This window comes from Protopterus annectens, chromosome 15.part0 (assembly GCF_019279795.1).
Source record: "Protopterus annectens isolate FY-2018-M chromosome 15.part0, PAN1.0, whole genome shotgun sequence".
Lineage (NCBI taxonomy): Eukaryota > Metazoa > Chordata > Ceratodontiformes > Protopteridae > Protopterus > Protopterus annectens.
In genome coordinates this window covers 487,906,875-487,928,071 of record NC_056749.1, presented here as the reverse complement: position 1 = coordinate 487,928,071, position 21,197 = coordinate 487,906,875, and the positions used below count along the sequence as shown (strand labels likewise).

At 44.0% G+C, this 21,197-nt stretch overlaps 1 protein-coding gene across 2 annotated transcripts in view; it reads right to left on the bottom strand.

The window, feature by feature from the left end:
* Nucleotides 1–21,197, bottom strand: part of LOC122789778 (phosphatidylinositol-binding clathrin assembly protein-like) — a 2,259,505-nt gene that overhangs the window by 1,202,936 nt on the left and 1,035,372 nt on the right. For both annotated transcript variants that reach the window (XM_044057218.1, XM_044057217.1), the window contains one exon: nt 19,118–19,241. In XM_044057218.1, the coding sequence (XP_043913153.1) occupies nt 19,118–19,241 (124 nt within the window). The remainder of the gene's footprint in view (nt 1–19,117; nt 19,242–21,197) is intronic.

Genomic DNA, 21,197 nt, shown 5'->3' with positions numbered 1-21,197 from the left:
CCTTGAAGGCTGTCAGAGAATTCTGTACAGCTAACATTTCTTTTTGATTGATATGCAGGTGCATTTTGACTCTGGTTCCACTTGCCCTGAATGCACTGCCCTGCCAAATGAGCCCCCCCCCCCATGCATAGTCTGATGAGTCTGTTGTTAGAGTTTGGGCGGCAGAAGGTACAGTGAATGGTAGTCCCTTGTTGCGGTAGCAGTCCTCTGCCCACCAAAGGAACTCTGTCTTTACACAAGGGATGATTGGAATCATTGATTCTAGGTCCTGGGAATGTTGACACCATAGAGTTTTTAGATACCATTGTAGTTTTCCTCATATGCAGTCTTGCATATGGAATTAGTAGAATGCAAGAGGCCATGAACCCCAGGGCTTGCAGTATTTTCCTTGCAGATAGCTGGGTTCTTGTGGCCAGTAGTTTGAAGTAGGTTGTCAAACTTGTTTTCTCTGGCATGAGGTAGGCCATTTGAGAAGTTGTATTCAAGCTTGCTTCCAGGAATACAATTTGTTGGCAGAGTATTAGATGCGATTTCTTTTCGTTTATGGTGCACCCCAGAGAAGTTAGCAATTGCTTTACAAATGCCAGATGATTTAATAGTATGTCCTGGCTTTCTGCCTGAAATAGACAATTGTCCAGGTATGGGTATATTTGAATATTTCTTTGCCTGCAAAATGCAATGACTGGAGCTAGGCACTTTGTGAATACCCTGGGCGCAGTAGATAAGCCAAAGTGCAGTGCAGAAAACTGACAGTGCATGTAGCCTGCTTTGAAGTGTAGGTATCTTCTGTAAGATTCCTTGCAGGTAGGCTTCCTCTAAATCCAGTATTGCCAACAAGGCATCTTTGCCTAGCATAGGAAACAGCTGATGAAGAGTTAGCACCTTGAATTTTGGGAATCACCAAAAATGTGTTTAGGATAGACAGGTCCAGGACAGAATGCCAGGAATTAACTTTTCTGGGTACCAGAAAAAAAGTCTCGAGTAGAAGCCTTGTCCCCATTCTTCTTCTGGGATAGGTTGAATAGCCCTGATGCTTAGAGAGAGAAAGTACAGCTGTGTACACTTACCATAAATGTAGATGTTCGAGTGTATTCACTGTTGCAGTCATTACATTTGGGTAATATGTTGGCAGGTCGGCCTGAATAACTAAGTCTTGGGTCCTGCGTCGGTTGCTTTCTCCTCTTCCATGACGTCAGGTCATCAGGGGTATAAAACATGCAGCCGACACCATTTTAATCAGTTTTTCTTGCCCCAGATGTCAGATGCCCCCCAAATGGAGAGGAAAAAAAAAAATATATATATATATATATATATATGCATGTCATTTACAACACAAAAAAATTACCTCCCAACTAAAAGCAAATACACCAAAAAGGCTTTTGAGCATAGTGAAGGAAAGAAGAGGTATAATAAGAGAAAAAAGGGAGCTGGCGGGTGGGTAACCCGGACTGCAACAGTGAATACACTCGAACATCTACATTTATGGTAAGTGTACACAACTGTACTACGTTCTTCATGTTTCACTGTTGAAGTCATAACATTTGGGTAGAATCCCAAAGCTATGGATGGCAGGATGGAATTATACAGCATTAGGAGCGGCTATAAGGCCCTGCAGGACAGCAGTGGCAAAGCATGCCATGGATTTAGAAAAGAGAAGTAAATGGTAATGTTTGGTGAACGTATGAACTGAGCTCCAAGTAGCAGCTTCTAGAATGTCTCTGGTAGGAACCCCTCTGAGAAAAGCTGCAGAAGTAGATGCATCCCTGGTGGAATGAGATCTGATCCCCTAGGGGACAGGTTTACCATGGTTCATGTAACAGAAACGAATACAATGGCTTATCCATTTTGAAATTGTTTGCTTTGAAACAGCCTTCCCCTCTACCCCTGCAGCAAATGCCACCAGTAGTTGCTCAAACTTTCTTAGAGATTGTGTCCTGTTTAAGTAGAATCTTAGTTGTCTGTGTACATCCAATGAATGCAGTATACGCTCCCCATTGTTCTGCGGTTTGGGAAAAAAGTTGGCAGAGGAATGGTCTGGTTAAAAGCCACACTAGATACCACCTTAGGCATAAAAGATGGATTGGTCTTGAGGGCCACCCTGTCTGGATAAACAATAATGAAAGGCTCCACTGCCATGAGAGCCTGTAGTTCTGAAATCCTTCTAGCTGAAGTGACTGCTAAAAGAAAGGCCGTCTTCCAAGAAAGAAACTACGTCTGCAGTAGCAGCTGGCTCAAAAGGAGGTAGGGTGAGATTTTCCAGCACAAAATTGAGGTCCCATGCAGGAGTTGGTGCTCTCCCTGGAGGTCTCAAATTTTGGCCCCTCTGAGGTACTGCTTTAGCAGGGGATGAGAAAAGAGAGGAGGCTCTGTGTTTTAATGAGCCGAGATGACAGAGGCATGGATTTTTATAGAAGAAAAAGATAGGTCCTTGTGAAGCATCTCAGTTAAATATTGCAGAATCTGAGGAATACTGGGCATTGCTGTGTTTATTCCTTGTGCTTGGCTCCAGGCACAGAATCTCTCCCATTTATCAGCATAAGATTTTCTAGTACTAGGCCTTCTAGCCTCCAAAATGATATCTATCACAGGTTTACTGAGAGATGTGACTGGTGAGATTAGTTGATTAGCCATGCTGCAGGATTCAGAGTTTGGAGCGGAGTGTGCAGAATTTGATAGTTCTGCTGAGATAACAGATGAGGTGTCTGAATCAAGTGTCACGGAGGAATGTGTGACATATTCCTTAGAAGCGGGTACCAGTGTTGGCGAGGCCAGTCTGGAGCAATCAGAAAAATTTTTGGTTTTGCCTGTCTGACCTAGTAAAACCTTGGAGAGCACAGGCAGAGGAGGAAAGGCATAGACTGATGGGCTTTTCCAGCTGAAGGCTAGAGCATCCACTTTCCAAGCTTTTTTGTGATGAATTCTTGTGCAGAATTTGTCTGATAGTTTTGGGGAGAGTCAAATAGATCTATGTCTGGGCTCCCCCATTTTCGTGTCAACATGCTGAAGAGTTTTGGATCCAGTTTCCATTCGTGTGGGTCAATAAGATGTCTGCTTAGTTCGTCTGCCAGAGTATTTTGCTTTCCTGGCAGGAATTGAGCTTGTACATGTATTTGGCAAGTCAAGGCTGTATTCCACAAGGCCATGGCTAGTCTGCAAAGAGAGTAGGAGTGGGTACCCCCCTGCTTGTTTATGTACCACATAACTGTGGTGCTGTCTGTCTTTATCAGTAGTTGTCCTGAATGAACTAAGTCCTTGAAGGCTGTCAGAGCATTCTGTACAGCTAGCATTTCTTTCTGGTTGATATGTAGGTGCATTTGATTTGGGCTCCATTCGCCCTGAATGCATCTCCCTGCCAGATGGGCCCCACCAAGCATAGTCTGATGCGTCTGTAGTCAGGGTTTGGGTGGCAGGGGGTAGAATGAATGACAGTCCCTTATTTTGGTGACAGGCCTCTGCCCACCATAGGAACTCCTGTTGCAGGCAAGGAATGAGAGGAATCATTGTTTCCAGGCTGTGACAATGCTGACTCCATAAGCTTTTTAGGTACCATTGAAGTTTCCTCATGTGCAGTCTTGCATATGGAATTAGTAAAATGCAGGATGCCATGAACCCCAAAGCCTGCAGAATTTGTCTTTCAGATAGCTGGGTTTTTGTGGCCACTTGTTTGAAGTATGTTGTCAGTTGAATTTGTCTGGCGTGAGGTAAGCCTTCTGAGCAGATGTATTCAAGCTTGCACCCAGGAATGTAATTATTTGAGAGGGTACCATTTGGGATTTCTTTTCGTTTATGGTGTACCCTAGGCATGTTAGAAGCCTTTTTACAAACGTCAGATGTTGTAGAAGAGTGTCCTTGCCTTCTATCTGAATTAGACAATCGTCCAGATAAGGATAAATTTGAATGTTTCTTTGTCTGCAAAATGTAATCACTGGTGTCAGGCACTATGTGAAAACCCTGGGCGCAGCAAATAAGCCAAAGGGCAGTGCAGATAACTGGTAATGCAAATAGCCTGCTTTGAAGCGGAAGTATCTTCTGCAAGATTCCCTGATTGGGATATGCAGGTAAGTCTCTTAAGTCTAGAGTTACCAACCAGGCATCCTTGCCTAGCACAGGCAGTAACTGTTGTAGAGTCAGCATCTTGAATTTTGGAATGTCCAGGAAGGTATTTAGAATGGATAAGTCGAGAATTGGATGCCATGATTTGTCTTTTCTAGGTACCAGGAAAAGTCTTGAATAAAAACCTTGTCCTTTTTCCTTTTCTGGTACTGGTTGAATAGCCCCCATATCCACGAGGGACATGACTTGTTTCTGGGCCTCTGCCCACTGATTTGGAGGCAGATCTGGCCGTCCGTTTGGAATTGGCAAAGTGTGGAAATGAAATCTGTATCCCTTGGATACTATATTTAAGACCCACTTGTCATGGGTAATTAGAAGCCAATTTTGAGCATGAAGTCCTAGTTTTCCCCCAAAGTGACTGCCAAAAGATAAGTCCTTGGAAATAGCAGAGGACAGTCATTGAGACTGTTTACCATGGGGGGGTGCTTTGCTACTTCCTGATTTGGAGGTGGAGGCATCCCATTGTTTTGTCCTGTAAGATCCTTGTGACTGAAACCTGGAGTCTTTGGAGTATCTGGGTTTGACCTGAGCGGCTCTGTTGGGTACTGGAAAGGACCAATTCTTAGCAGGCCAGTGCCTACTGAACCTGGGTGGCTGCACTTGCAAGAAATCTTTTACAGTTTGCATAGATTTAGCTTTGTCTTCCATCTTTTTCAAAACTTCTTCTGCCTTACTACCAAACTGTCCTGCTGTAAAGGTGCATCCAACAATTCAGCTTTAACATGATCAGGCAGATTTTGCTCCTTGAGCCAAGCATGCCTTCTTATCACAGATCCAGTTATGGCACCTTGCAAGGGGCCTCCAAGGAATCAAAACCACATTGCAAAGTATGCTTTTCAACTTGTTCAGCTGAATGCAATAAATCCTAACTCTATTTTGCACACAATCAGAAATCAACATAATTTTCTGTTTAAGTAAGCCCATGACATGCTGTTGATATTTTAGCATATGAAATTGACAGTTTAAAGCAATGATTGCCAGGGTTGCAGACGTATATAAACCTTCTTACCTTATCTATCCGCGCCCTGGAGTCTCTATCAGAAGGGGAAGGATTTTTAGCAGTAGAAGCCTTAACACCCATGGGACCCTGAGAAATTGTTTCAGGGTCAGCAGTAGGATTTTTGAAAAGAAATTTGTGGGAGTCAGGAACCCTGTAATACCTGTCTGGGTTACTAGGAGCCAGAGGCAGGGATTCAGGAGCCATGCTGGATTCTGAGAAATCATCAACAATGTCTACAACAGGAGGTACAGCAAAAGGCCTATGGTTAGGAAGAAAATCCCCAAGCCTCTTTCTGGATTCTGAAAAATCCTGACTCTCCCAATAAAAATGTTCCCTTAAGGTATGCAAAGTCTCTCAAAAAGAAAAATCCTCAGGAGGAGAAGCAGAAGAGATGGATTCTTCTGCATCAGAGTCCTCATAAGGGGAAATAGAAAATTCCTGATCAGAAGAGGAATCAGAAGAAATGGAAACCTGATCTGAAGATTCATAATCAGTGCCTTGCCTAGGCCTCTTAGCAGGAGGGGGTTGGGAACCCCTGATCACGGTAATTAAATCCTCAGCCATTTTGATCATTGTTTTTTAGGCATAGGGGCCTGAGCACGTAGCTCATGCGTCAGTTTTTTAGACACAGAAGTTGGTTTTGGTCTTGTTTTTGATGATGGCATTGGTTTAATAAACAAATCTTTAGGCCTGAAACCACGCCCAGAAGCCGGTGCCTGCTGAGCGGCTCAGGACCCATCCAAGGGAGAGACATCCGCGGGTTCAATACTTGAAAAATCTCGCGGCATACCGGACTCCAAATGGGTTTCGGTAGAGGCCTGCGACTCACAATTAGCAGGCATCAGGGTCTGCGAAAGCGCCTTACTGAGTACCGGCGATCCGGGAACTGACTTAGGAGAAGCTTCGTCGGTTTTGGACCTCGACGGTCTGTCTCTGTCTTTTTCTTTGCGTTTTTTGTGAATTCCCGTAGTCGGATTGCTAATAGACGACATCTCAGGATAGTTAAATCTTGAGCCAAAGAATTTAGAAACAAAAATATACCGACACTTAATGGTTAAATTTAGCACAAAACCGACAGCAAGGCAAGTTGTGGTCAGGGCTTAGGCAAGGAATACAGTACAAATGAAAATCCTTACAAGGTATTTGCTTCCCACAAGTAATACAATTATTAACTTTTACTGACATCGGTAAGGAGCAAGAAAACGTTTCCCCAACGGGGTACTTACCTTTAGGTTGAAGACTTTGGTTCTGAAACTCAAAAACGAAAATTTCAGGAGTCGGCTGAAAGGCACTTGCGAACTGCTTCTGCTTCGGGCACCGTGCGGCAAGACAGACAGATTAAAATGGCATCGGCTGCATGTTTTATACCCCTGACGACGACTTCATGGAAGAGGAGACCGCAACCGACGCAGGACCCAAGACTTTGTTATTCAGGCCGACTGAGTGCAACCTGTCAGCAGATTACTCAAATGTAATGACTGCAACAGTGAAACATGAAGAACATCCATGTAGAGTCTGTCTGGCTTACAAATAGCCGGAGGCAGAGAATCAGGAGCCATACTAGATTCTGAAAAAATATCAACAATGTCTATAACAGGAAGTATAGCCAAAGGCCTATGCTGAGGAAGAAGAAGAAGAAGAAAATCCCTAAGTCTCTTTTTATATTCAGAGAAATCCTGACTTTCCCAGTGGAAATGTTCCCTTAAGGTATGTAAAGTTTCCCCAAAAGAAAATTCTACAGGGGGAGAAGCAGAAGGAATGGAATCTTCTACATCAGAGTCCTCATAAGTAGGTATAGACAAATCCTGTTCATTAGAAGAGTCAGAAGAAATAGAATCCTGTTCAGAAGATTCATAATCAATGTCTTGCCTAGGTCTCTTAGAAGGTGGGGGATTGGTTACCCCTGATCAGAGTAATTAAATCTTCAGCCATTTTGATCATTTGTTTTTTAGGCATAGGGGCCTGCACATGTGGCCCAGGCGTCGTTTTTTTTAGACATAGATTTAGATTTTGGCCTTAGTTTTGAAGATGGCATCGGTCTAATATACAAATCTGTAGGCCTGAAAACACCCTCAGAAGCCGGTGCCTGCACAGTGGCTTCAGACCCATCTAAGGTAGAGACATCCGTGGGTTCCATAATTGAAGCATCTTGTGGCATACCAGACTCCGAATGGGTCTCAGTAGAGGCCTGCGAATCAGAAGTAGTGGGTATCAGGGGCTGCAAAAGCACCTCACTGAGTATCGAGTCAGTTTTGGACCTCGATGGCCTGTCTTTTTCTTTGTGTTTTTTAGGTATTCCGGTAGTCGGATTGCTAACAGACGACATTTTTGGATAATTAAAGCGTGAGCCAAAATATTTAGAACAAAAATGTACTGATGTTTAATTGCGCGTTGATTAAATTTAGCACAAAACTGACAGCAAGGTACGTTGTGGTCAGGGCCTAGGCAAGGAATACAGTACAAATGAAAATCCTGATGAGGTATTTGCTTCCCACAAGTAATGCAATTATTAACATTTACTGACATCCGTAAGGAGCAAGAAAATGTTTCCCCAACGGGGTACTTAGCTTTTTAGTTGAAGACTATGGTTCTGAAACTCGAAAACGAACATTTCAGGAGTCGGCCAACTGGCACTTGCAAACTGCTTCTGCTTCGGGCACCGCACGGCAAGAAAGACTGATGTAATGGTGTCGGCTGCATGTTTTATACCCCTGACAACCTGACGTCATGGAAGAAGGGACAGCAACCGACGCAGGACCCAAGACTTTGTTAATCAGGCCGACTGAGGGCAACCTGCCAGCAGATTACCCAAATGTAATGACTGCAACAGTGAAACACAAAGAACATCCAGGGGGCTGGAGAGAGGGAAACCAGGACTGCAACAGTGAATACACTTGAACATCTACATTTATAGTTAAGTGTAACGCAACTGTACGAAGTTCGAGTTTCACTGTTGCAGTCATCACACTTGGGTGGATTCCCAAAGCTGAGGAAGGGAGGAGGCAGTCGAGAAGAGTTAGGGCTGACTAGTATGCCTTGCAAGACTGCTGTAGCAAAACCTGCCCTGGATTTGGAAAAGATAGGCAGGTGGTAATGCTTGGTGAAGGTGGGTACAGAACTCCAGTTAGCAGCTTCCAGGATGTCCCTGGTAGGGACTCCCCTGAGAAATGCTGTAGAAGTAGATGTAGCCCTAGTGGAATGTGTTCTGACCCCCTGAGGGGTATGGTGCTTGTAGCAGAAATGGATGCAGTGTGCTATCCATTTGGAAATGGTTTGTTTTGAAATGGCCTTGCCCTCTGCCCCTGTTGCAAAGCTGACTAGCAACTGGTCAGATTTTCTGAAGGGTTTAGTCCTAATCAAGGTAGAATCTGAGTCGTCTGTGGCCGTCCAAGGAGTGCAGGATCCCTTCCACTTTATTTTGAGGATTAGGGAAGAAGGTTGGTAAATGGATGGATTGCTAGAGAGCCACACTGGACACTACTTTAGGCATAAAGGAAGGGTTGGTCCTGAGGGAAACCCTGTCAGCATGGAAAATAATGAAGGGCTCCACAGCCATCAGTGCTTGTAGCTCAGACACTCTTCTACATGAAGTTATGGCTAGAAGCAAGGCAGTTTTCCATGAGGGGAATTTTAACTCTGTTGAAGCAGCAGGTTCAAAGGGGGAGGGGAGCGTGAGCTTTTCCAATACAAAGTTAAGGTCCCAAGCAGGGGTGGGTGCTCTCCTTGGTGGCCTTAAGTTGTTTACCCCTCTCAGGAACGGTCTGATCCGGTGAGAGAATAGAGGTGGCTCAGATTTGTAATGAGCCGAGATGGCAGAGACATGGATCTTATTGGAGGAAAAGGATAGGCCAATGTGGAGTAGTTCTGCTAGGTAATCCAGGATTAGAGGTAAGGAGGGCAGTGTTGTTACTTCTCCTTTAGACTGAATCCAGGAAAAATACCTTTTCCAATTCTCAGCATAGGATTTCCTTGTATCGGGTCTTCTGACTTCAAGAATGATGTCCAGCACCTGTTTGCTTAGGGTTGCTGGTGGGGAATTCAAGGAATAAGCCAGGTTGCAAGATTTAGGGTTTTGCAGATGTGGATGCAAATCCTGTCCCTCCTGCTGACAGAGCAGGGTTGGAGACTGGTGTAGGTGCCAGGGTGGCACAGTTGTCAGGCGGCGCAGGAGTGAGTACCAGTGCTGGCATGGCCAGTTGGTGGCAATCAGAATTGTCCTTGGCCTGTCTTGTTTTATCTTGAGTAGTACTCTTGAGAGAAGGGGCAGAGGGGGAAAGGCATAGAGTGACAGCTTTTCGCATTCAAAGTACAGGGCATCCACTTTCCAGGCCCTGCTGTGAGGATTCCTGGTGCAGAATTTGCTGAGCTGGTGGTTGTAGGAGGAGGCAAAGAGATCCACCTCTGGGGTCCATCATTTCTGAATCAGAAGGTTGAAGGTGCTGGGTTCCAATTTCCACTCGAGTGGGTCTAGGGGATTTCTGCTTAAATCGTCTGCCAGTGAGTTTTGTTTGCCTGGCAGGAATTGAGCTTGTAGATGTACTTGGATGTCCAAGGCCATGTTCCACAGGGCCATGGCTAACCTGCAGAGAGGGTAAAAATGGGTTCCCTCCTGTTTGTTGATGTACCACATTAACTGTGGTGTTGTCTCTTTTCATCAGCAGTTGTCCTGGAAAGAGTATGGATCTGAAAGCTGTCAGGGCATTCTGTACAGCTAGCATCTCTTTTTAGCTGATGTGTAGGTGAATTTGATTTTGGCTCCAGTGACCCTGAATACATCTGCCAGCCATGTGAGCCCCCCAGGCATAGTCTGATGCATCTGTGGTCAGGGTCTGGGCGGCATGGGGTTGAGTAAATGGCAGACCCTTGTTGTGGCTTCATGCTTCCGTCCACCAAAGGAACTCTGTCCTTAGACAGGGTATGATAGAAATGACTGTTTCCAGGTCCTAAGAATGCTGGCACCAAAGACTTTTTAAGTACCACTGAAGTTTCCTCATATGCAGTATACATGAGGCCATGAACCTGAGGACTTCCAGTATTTTTTTTGCAGACAGCTGGGTTTTGGTGGCCATTTGTTTGAAGTACTCTGTCAGATAGACTTGCTTTTCTGAAGTGAGGAATGCATCTGGGAAGTTTTGTCCAAGCTTGCTCCCAGGAATACATTTTTTTGAATGGGTACCAGTTTTGATTTCTTTTCGTTGATGGTGTACCCCAAGAAAGTGAGGTTTTTTACAAATTTCAGGTGCTGCAGCAGCAGTTCCTGATTGTCCGCCTGAACAAGGCAGTCGTCCAAGTATGGGTAAATTTGGATATTTGTCTGCCTGCAGTACGCAATGGCTGGAGCCAGGCATTTTGTGAAAACCTTGGGTGCAGAAGATAAGCTAGAAGGAAGTGCAGAGAACTGAAAATGCATAGATCCTGCCCTGAAACGTAGATACTTCCTGCATGACTCTCTTATGGGGATGTGCAGATAGGCTTCTCTCTTATGGGGATGTGCAGATAGGCTTCTTTTAAGTCTAGGGTGACTAACCAGGCATCCTTGGCTAGCATAGGAAGAAGCTGCTGCAGGGTAAGCATTTTGAAATTTGGTACCACCAGGAAGGTGGTGAGAATTGAAAGACCCAGGATTGGGCACCAAGAGCCCACTTTCCTGGGTACCAGGAAGAGTCTGGAGTAGAATCCCTGACCCCTCTGTTCTACTGGAACAGGCTGAAGAAATCTGATTTTGAGCAGGGAAACTACTTGGTTTTGAGCCTCTGTCCACTGGTTTTGGAGGAAGGTTTGGAAGCCCGCTTGGAGTGGCAGTGAATGGAAATAAAATTTGTACCCCTGGGATACAATGTTGAGGAACCACCGGTCCTGAGTGATGGACATCCAGTTATTGGCATGAAGGGTAAGTTTTCCTCCTAGGGGCATGAGCAATTGGGCAGGGCTGGGCAGGGGAGTAAATAAGTAATTCTGAGCTTTTTCTGTAAGGAGGTGGTTTACCACTCCCTGCTTTAGGGGTGGGGGCACTCCATTGCTTAGATCTCTGCATACCCAGAGACTGTAGTCTGGGTGGTCTGTTTCCCATGGGTCTGGTTTGAGAAGGCCTGGAGGGGGCTGGAAAGGACCAGTGTTTTTAAGGGCAATGACTACTGAATCTAGGGGGTTGCATTGTAAGAATTTTTTAACAGTTTACATAGATTTAGTGTTTTCTTCCATCTTTTTAAGAACCTATTTTGCTTTGGTGCCAAACAAACAGTACTTATTCAAAGAAGCGTCTAGTAATTTTGATTTGACATGGTCTGGCAAGGCCTACTCCTTCAGCCAAGTATGTCTTCTTAGTACAGAACCAGTCACTGCTGCCCTGCAAGAAGCTTCTAGGGCAAAACCACACTGCAAAGTATGCTTACTAACTTGGCTTGCAGAGTGCATCCTGCAATTCTTTATTTTCTGCACAGTCTGGAAAAGTTACTACTTTTTGTTTAATGAGTTCCATAATATGTTGCTGGTACTTCAGCATGTGAAACTGTCAATTCAATGCCCTAATAGCAAGAGTAGCAGAGGTATATACCTTCTTACCCCATCTGTCTAGATCTCTGGAATCCCTGTCCGAAGGGGTGGGATTATTGGCTGTAAGTAGCCTTGATACCTTTAGGCCCCTGGGAAATGATCCCTGGATCAGCAGTAGGATTCTTGAAAATAAATTTGTGAGCATCAGGTACTCTGTAGTACCCGTCTGGTTTCCTAGGGGCAAGGAGGTAAAGTGTCAGGAGTAAGACTGGATACAATAAAAACATCATCCACAACCATCCAGGACAGGGGGTATAGCTAAAGGCCTGTGCTGAGGCAACTCTAAAAATTCTCGGAGTCTCTTTTTGGACTAAGGATAGTCTTGGCATTCCAAATGGAAATGCTCTCTTAAAGTATGCAAGGTTTCACCAAAAGAAAAATCCCCTGCAGAGGAGGCAGAGGGAATGGATTCCTCTGAATCAGAATCCTCACAGGCAGATAAGGGCATGTCTTCATAATCAGAAATGTCAGTCATCGGACTCCTGGTCTGCAGAAGCTGAAAGGGACTGGATTATTTGTCTCATTGCAGGGGAAGGCCAACTTCCCCTAATCAGCGTTATAAGGTCTTCAGCCATTCTAAGCATTTTTTTTTGTAGCATGGGAGCATGAGCATGCGCTTTGGTCGTCGGTTTTCTAGGCATAATGCATACTCTGGGCCTAAGAAACTCTGTAGCTTTGATTAGAAATTAAGTTGTCGGTTTGATTCGAACATCGGTAGAGCTAAGAACTGGCTCAGAAGTTGGTGTCTGCATAGTGGCTCCGGACCCATCCAAGGTAGAGACATCCACAGGTTCCATAGTCGAAAAAGCATCTTGCGGCATACCAGACTCTGAATGGGTCTCAGTAGAGGCCAGCGAATCCAATGAAGCAGGCATCAGAGGCTGCAAAGGCGCCTCACTGAGTACCGGCGGACTGGTGACTAGCTTAACGGAAGCATCAGCGGCAGTTTTGGATCTATGCGGTCTGTGTCTGTATTTATCCTTACGTTTTTTCGGAATATCGGTAGTTGGATGGCTTACTGAAGCCATTTCAGAATACGGAGATAGACAACGAAAAAATTTAGAGATAAAAAGAGCCCATTGAGTGGTTCGGGCATTAAACAAGGCCAAAACTGACAGTGAGGGACATCGTGGTCTGGGCCTAAACAGGTGACGCAGTAAGAATGAATATCTCTGACACATTTGCTTTCCACAGGCAAGCCAATTGTTAACTTTTTCTGACATCGGTTAGAGCAAGAAAAAAGGATCCCCAACGGGATACTTAGCTTTAGAAGACTTCACAATTATTCAATTCATAAATGAAAATTCAGGTAGCGGCCGACCGACACTTGCGAGCTGCTTCTGCTTCGGGCTCCTCGGCAAGAAAGACTGCTGTAATGGCGTTGGCTGCCTATTTTTATACACCTGACGTCAGTCCTGGAGCGACAGCATCCGACGCACAAATACTTAGTCTCTGGTATCCGTGCCGACTGAGGGCTACCTGCAGGCAGATAACCCCAGGTTTGATGACTGCAACAGTGAAACACGAAGAACATCATACAATTCTAATGCATTTGTAACACAAGCATCTTATATAAATCATGCTGATATTCACAAATGACATTTACAAAATTCCCGATAGCTGGGCTGGCAGCATCCCCTTTCGTGATGGCATGAAAGTACACTTGTGTATACTTACCATAATGTAGATGTTCGAGTGTATTCACTGTTGCAGTCATTACACTTGGGTTATCCTGCTGGCAAGTTGCCCTCAGTTGGCCTGAATTCCAAAGTCTTGGGTCCTGCGTCGGTTGCTGTCACCTCTTCCCATCAGTTCATCGGGGGTATAAAAGATGCAGCCGACGCCATTGTATTTAGTTTTTCTTGCCCCAAATGTCAGGTGCCCCCAAAAAGGTAGGCTAAAATTATGTAAATAAAACATACATGCACCAAAATAAGCTTTACCTTCATCTATAAGCAAATACACCACCTGGGTTGGATAGATTAGAAAAGTAAAGATAAGTTCCTGCAAAAATAAGGGGGATGGCGGGCACATAACCTGGACTGCAACAGTGAATACACTCGAACATCTACATTTATGGTAAGTGTACACAACTGTACTATGTTCTTCGTGTTTCACTGTTGCAGTCATTTCACTTGGGTTGAGTCCCAAAGCTATGGTTGGATGGCTGGAGCTAGACAGCATTAGGAGCGGCTATAAGGCCCTGCAGAACTGCAGTGGCAAAGCCTGCCCTGGATTTAGAGTAAAGAGGCAGATTGTAATGTTTTGTAAAGGTATGCAATGAACTTCAAAGTAGCAGCCTCTAAAATGTCTTTGGTTGGTACTCCCCTGAGAAAGGCTGCAGAAGTGGCTGCAGCTATGGTTGAATGTGGCCTAATGCCCTTAGGCACTGGTTTGCCATGCTGTGAGTAGCAGAAACTAATGCAGTGTCCTATCCACTTTGAAATACTCTGCTTGGAGATCGCCTTTCCTTGAGATTCTGTGGCATATGCCACTAGTAATTGCTCTGTCTTTCTGAAAACTTTAGTTTTGTCCAAGTAGAATCTAAGTTGTCTGTGTACGTCCAAAGAATGCATAATTTTCTCCCCCTTGTTCTGTGGATTTGGATAAAGAGTTGGCAAATTAATTGTTTGGTTAAGGGCTATACTGGATACCACCTTAGGCATAAATGTAGGGTTTGTTCTCAGAGAGACCCTGTCTGGATAAAAAAAATGATAAAGGTTTCCACAGCCATGAGAGCCTGTAGCTCTGAAACTCGTCTTGCAGAAGTTATTGCTAGGAGAAGAGCTGTTTTCCAAGATAAGAACTTTATATCCGCAGTAGCAGCTGGCTCAAAAGGAGGCAAGGTGAGTTTTTCCAAGACATAATTGAGGTCCCATGCAGGTATTGGCGTTCTCTTTGGAGGCCCAAAGTTTTTGGCTCCTCTGAGGTACTGCCTCAATAAAGGATGAGAAAAGAGTGGTGGCTCTGTATTGTAATGAGCCGAAATGCCAGAGGCATGGATTTTAATTGATGAAAAAGATAGGCCTTTGTCCAGCCTCTCAGTTAAGTATTGCAACATCTGAGGAATATTTGGTACAGCTGCATCAGTTCCTTGAGCTTGGTTCCAAGCGCAAAATCTCTTCTATTTCCCAGCATAGGATTTTATAGTACTAGGCCTTCTGGCTTCTAAAATGACCTCCATCACAGCTTTACTGAGAGGTGTGGTTTTGTATGGCTACATTATCCGCCATGCTGCCAGGTTTAGGGTCCTGAGTTGGCTGTGCAGAATCCGATTGTTTTGCTGGGACAGTAGATGAGGTATTTGAGGTTAGGTCCAGGCTGGGCATTGGGACAAGTCCCTTAGGACTGGATAACAGTACTGGTGTGGCCAGTCTGGGGCAATCAGAATCATTTTTGGTTTCTCCTGCCTGACCTTTAGGAGTACCTTGGGGAGGAGAGGCAGTGGAGGAAAAGCATATACTGATAGGTTTTGTCCAGTTGAAAGATAAGGCGTCCACTTTCCAAGCTTGTCCAGTTGAAAGATAAGGCGTCCACTTTCCAAGCTTGTCTGTGACAAGTCCTTGTGCAGAATCTTTTTAGTTGATTGTTTTGAGGGGAGGCAAATAGATCTATGTCCGGGAGTCCCCATTTCTTTGTTATCATGCTGAAGACTTGTGGATCCAGGTGCCACTTGTGGGGATCCATGAGGTTTCTGCTTAGTCTGCCAGAGTATTGTCCTTTCCTGGCAGGAACTGTGCCTGCAGATGAACTTGGTAAGTCAATGCTGTATCCCATAAAGCCATGGCTTGTCTGCACAGGGGATAAGAATGAGGGCCCCCTGCTTGTTTATGTACCACATGATCATGGTGATGTCTGTCTTTATCAGCAGTTGTCCCGGATGAAGTAGGTCCTTGAAGGCTGTCAGGGCATTTTGAACAGCTAGCATCTCTTTTTGATTGATATGTAGATGCTTTTGGTTTGAGGCTCTGCCTGGCTGGGGGTAGTGAGAATGGCTGTCCCTTGTTTTGGTGATAAGCCTTTGTCCACCATTAATTCCTGTTGCAGGCAGGGAATTAAAGTAATCGTTTCCAGACTGTAGCAATGTTGTGTCCAGACACTTTTTAGGTACCATTGAATTTTCCTCACATGCAGTCTTACATATGGAATTAGTAAGATGCAGGATGCCATGAAGCCGAAAGCCTGCAGAATTTTTCTTGCAGATAACTGGGCCTTTGTTGCCATTTCCTTGATATAGGTAGTCAGTTGTCGGCCTGGAGTGAGATAAGCCATCTGGGCAGTTGTATTTAAGCTTGCACCCAGGAATATTATCTCGAGAGGGTACCAGTTTTGATTTCTTTTTGTAGACTGCGTACCCTAGGCATGTTAGAAGTCTTATCACAAACGTCAGATGCTGTAGTAGAATGTCCTTGTTCTCTGCTTGTATGAGGCAGTCGTCCAAGTAAGGATATATTTGTATTCCTCTGTCTGCAGTAAGCAATTACTGGTGCCAGGCACTTTGTGAATAGCCTGGGCGCAGTAGATAAGCCAAAGGGCAGTGCAGAGAACTGGTAATGCTTTGAGCCAGCCTTGAATCTGAGGTATCTTCTGCATGACTGTCCGATTGGGACATGCAGGTATGCCTCTTTTAGGTCTAAAGTCACGAACCAAGCCTTCCTGCCCAACATGGGCAGAAGCTGTTGTAAGGTCAACATCTTGAATTTTGGTATATCCAGGAAAGTGTTTAGAACAGATAGGTCCAGTATTGGTCTCCATGCTTTGTCCTTCCTGGGTACGAAGAACAGTCTTTAGTAAAACCCTTGTCCCTGCTCTTGCTGTGGCACTTGTTGAATAGCCCTCATGTCCATGAGAGCTGAGACTTATTTTTGAGCCTCTGCCCATTGATTTTTTGACAGGTCTGGCCAACCGTTTGCCCTTGACAGGGTATGGAAATGAAACTTGTAGCCTTGTGACACTATGTCTAGAACCCATTTGTCCTGGGTTATAATGTGCCAATTTTGTGAAAAAAGTGCTAGTTTTCCCCCTAAGGGTCCTGCCAGAAGATAAGTGCTTGGTGCAGGCAGGGGGAAGTCATTGGGACTGTTTCCAGTATGGTAGTGCTTTGTCTTCTCCACCTTTGGAGGTAGAAGCACTCCACTGCTTAGGCCAGTAGGATCCTTGCGGCTGTGATCTGCCTCTAGGGCATCTGGATCTGCCCCTCTGAGGTCTGTCTGAGACTGGAAAGGACCAATTCTTTGTAGGCCAGAGTCTTATATATCTAGGTGGCTGTACCTGTAAAAAATCCTTGACCGTTTGCATAGATTTAGCTTTGTCCTCCATTTTCTTTAACACCTCTTCTGCCTTAACACTAAACAAGGTATCATGTTGTAAAGGAGCATCTAATAATTTTGCTTTAACATGGTCAGGCAGAGTTTGTTCCTTTAACCAAGCATGCCTCCTAATGACAGAACCCGTAACAGCGGCCCTGCAGGAGGCCTCCAGAGAATCAAACCCACATTGCAAAGTATGCTTTCCAACTTGTTCAGCTGCATGCAATAAATCCTGCATTTCTTTGTTTTCTGCACAATCAGAATTTGCCATCATTTTCTGTTTAAGCAGTGCCATGATATATTGCTGATATTTGAGCATATGAAACTGGCAATTTAAGGCCCTTATAGCCAAAGTAGCAAATGTGTAAATCTTTTTTCCCCATCTCTCCAGTGCCCTAGAATCCCTGTCAGAGGGGGTAGGGTTTTTTGCAGTAGAAGCCTTGACCCGTTTTGGACCCTGAGAAATAGTTTCTGGGTCTGCAGTAGGATTTTTGAAAAGGAATTTATGAGAGTCAGGGACTCTGTAGTATCTGTCCGGCTTAACAGGAGCTGGAGGTAAAGAGAGTCAGGGGTCAGACTAGACTCCTAGAACACAATCTACAATGTCCAACACAGGTAGAATAGCTAGAGGCCTGTGTTAAGGTAGTAAAAGTTGGTCTCTGAGCCTTTTCTTAGATTCTGAAAAATCCTGGCTCTCCCAGTGGAAGTGCTCCCTCACAGTATGCAAGGTTTCCCCAAAAGAGTAGTCCTCAGGAGGAGAAGCTGAAGGAATTGATTCTTCAGCATCAGAATCCTTATAGAGGGGAAGAGAATATTCCTGATCAGAAGAGGAATCAGAAGAAATGGAAACCTGATCTGAAGATTCATAGTCTGTCTCTTGCCTAGGCCTCTTATCAGGAGGGGGATGGGAACAGCTGATCAAGGTAATTAAGACTTCGGCCATTTTGAGCATCTGCTTTTTGGGCATGGAGGCCTGTCCTTGTGGCTGAACTTGTTTCTTTGCCTTTAAAGGTGTTTTAGTCTTTGTCTTTTAAGTCGGTTTTATATACAATTGTTTAGGTCTGAATATACCCCTCAGAAGCAGATGCCTGCTCAGCAGCTCCAGACCCATCTGAGGGAATAATCTCCGAGGCTCCAATACCTTGAGTTTCCACCGGCCTGGCCGACTCCACATGGGAGGCGGTAGCGGCCTGCGACTAAAGTAGCAGGCATCAGGTGCTGTGAAAGCATCTCACTGAGAACCGGCGAACCGGTGACTTGCTTAGGAGAAGCTTCACCGTCGGTTTTGGACCTCGGTTGCCTGTCTTTTTCTTTGCGTTTTTTGTGAACTCTGGTAGTCGGATGGCTATCCAACGACATTGTATAATTAAATCTTCGCCCAAAATAGCTTAATGCAAAATCGTACCGATGCTTACCAGTGCGTTGGTTAAATCTAGCACAAAACAGACAACTAGCAACGTCGTGGTCAGGGCCTAGACAAGGGATACAGTAAGAATGAAAGTCCGTATGAGGTATTTGCTTCCCACAAGAAATACAATTATTGACTTTTTCTGACATTGGTCTGGAGCAAGAATAAAGTTTCCCCAACGGGGTACTTAGCTTTTAATGAAGACTTTGGATCTGAAACTCGAACACGAAAATCACAGGAGTCAGCCGACCGGCACTTGCGAATTACTTCTGCTTCGGGCACCGCGCAGCAAGAAAGACCGAATAAAATGGCATCGGCTGCATCTTTTATACCCCTGACGATCTGACGTCAGAGAAGAGGCGACAGCAAACGACGCAAGACCCAAGGCTTTGGAATTCAGGCTGACTGAGGGAAATCTGCCAGCAGGATAACCCAAGTGCAATGACTGCAACAGTGAAATACGAAGAACATCTACAGAATCACCAATTCATCTACATAATGTCGTTAAGATGTGGGAGGAAACAGGAGCACCTAGTGGAAAAGCAGATGAACACAGTGGAGAGGATATGTAGACTCCTCGCACCACCTTCTGTTTATAGCATACACGTTTTGTCTTCAATCATACAGTATATGTGAAGATGAAAAGAAATAACTGCAAGTCAACCCAAACCATAAAATACAAGCATAAGCAGGTATAATGTTGGCATACCCCCATCCCCACCTTTTGCTTCCTACCTTCAAGGACTGCAATCTTGCCTGCTCCTCCTCCAATGCTTGCTGTTTCTCCTTTTCATCCATCTTAGTGAAGGACATTCCGGTACTGGAGAAGGTCGACACTGCACTGGAGACAGCACTTGCCCTACAACAAAAAGGAAAAATCTTATGAGCTTTTCAATAACCTAGAGGAAATCTACATTTCTAATGAGGAAATGCAGTTGGAGTTTACAGTAAGACAATCTAAAAATAACCAGAATAGTATTTTTTAAATGTTTCAGTCGGAATACAGTTATTCACATATAATACATTTTAAACACATTTTATTCACTGTTTCATTTCTTAATGGCTTAATTCTGTCAAAATCTAGAAGGCATTATTTGTGCTTTTCTTATTTATAAAATGATCACTGCCATTACAATTAACATAAAAGCAAACAATAAAAGCATACTTTGACAGCAGACAATAACTCCTGTGTCCAGTCTTGCATCTCTTTCCTAGGGTATCTGGTTAATCCTGCGCTTCCTATGAGTTCACCTGCACAGTCATCAAATAAAAGTTCTACTCATTCCCAATTTAATGGATATGCAGCAGATACAAAGTAACCATCTTTCCAATTCACACCATCCAAACAATTTACCTTCTGTCACCCTAAAACACTGCTGTGTTGCCCCACTACTTTTCATCCAAAAAAGGCAATCCTATACAATATAGAGTGGATATAAAAAGTGTACACACCCCTGTTAAAATTCCAGGTTTTTGAGATATAAAAAAATGAGACTGCAATAAATCATTTCAGATCTTTTCCCACCTTTAATGTGACCTAAAACCTGTACAATACTGTAAATACTTTTATATAAATTTAAGTTTGCATATGTGACAAGTGATAATCTAATAAAGGTATTAAAAAAACAACCGGGAAAACTTAACGGATGAGGCATTAACACAATAAGCATTAAATTTGATTTAATTCCATTTCTTTGTTAAGTTTCAACTCTGTTTCCATTTCTTCCCAAGTTTAAACATAAAGGAAATACAAATTACACACCACCCTATCCCATTATAATCCTGATATTGTTGTTTTAACGGAAACCTGGTTAAAAGCACACATTACTGACAATTAAATTGCACCAACTGGTCACAACATTATTAGAGCAGACGGGAAGGTAAAAAGAGGTGTAGGGGTAGCCATCTTATTTAAGAGTAGTCTTGTACTTCTTCCACAAAGCCTAAACATAGATCACCTCGAAAATGAAATCCTTCTTATTAAACTTCAACTTAACCAAAACAAATTCATATTTATTACAACTACCTATGTTCCACCTAGAAATAGCATCCAGTCTGCATCACATTCCACAGTCCAAGAAACAATCATTAAGGGTGACTAACACAGACTGGACAACTTGTAATTCACATAACCCTAGCAATCACATCAACCTCTATGGCTTCACAAACTCATTCAAGCTCCTACACTGATCAGATAAAAACTCCTACCGTCAATCTATACTGGACTGGACACTAACCAACAAACCTCAGAATTATCAGACTAGTGCCTCCTTACCTGACAGACTTAGTGACCATACCCCAACCTATCTACTGAGAAAAAACATCAGTACTGTCAAACTCACCACCCTTCATCAAATCTGCAGTAACAAAAAAAAAAAAAAAATTGACCCCCAAGACCTAATCAATACCTTAAAAAAATGCAACTGATCTCTACAAAAAAAACCTGCCCCTTGATGCTGCAGTAGATTTCAGTAGTACCTTCCTTGAAATTCTAAACAAATTGCACCCCCCCCCCCCAGGTCAATTCGTATTAGAGCCACACACACACCATGGCTAGTTAAACTAATGACACCAGCATACTCCTTAAGAAGAGACCAAGCTTGGCAAACATGGCTCATCTGTAAAACCCAAATCAACCGCATTACATTCCAGCAAATTGGAAACGAGGCTAAACACCAAATCAACCTAGATAAAAAGAACTTCTACTATAACCTGCAACACAAAAGTACAGTTTTGTACCTACGATAAATGTAGATGTCCGATAGGTATGCATCTGCAGTCATCACATATGGGTTGTCCTGCCTCAGGCAGCCCT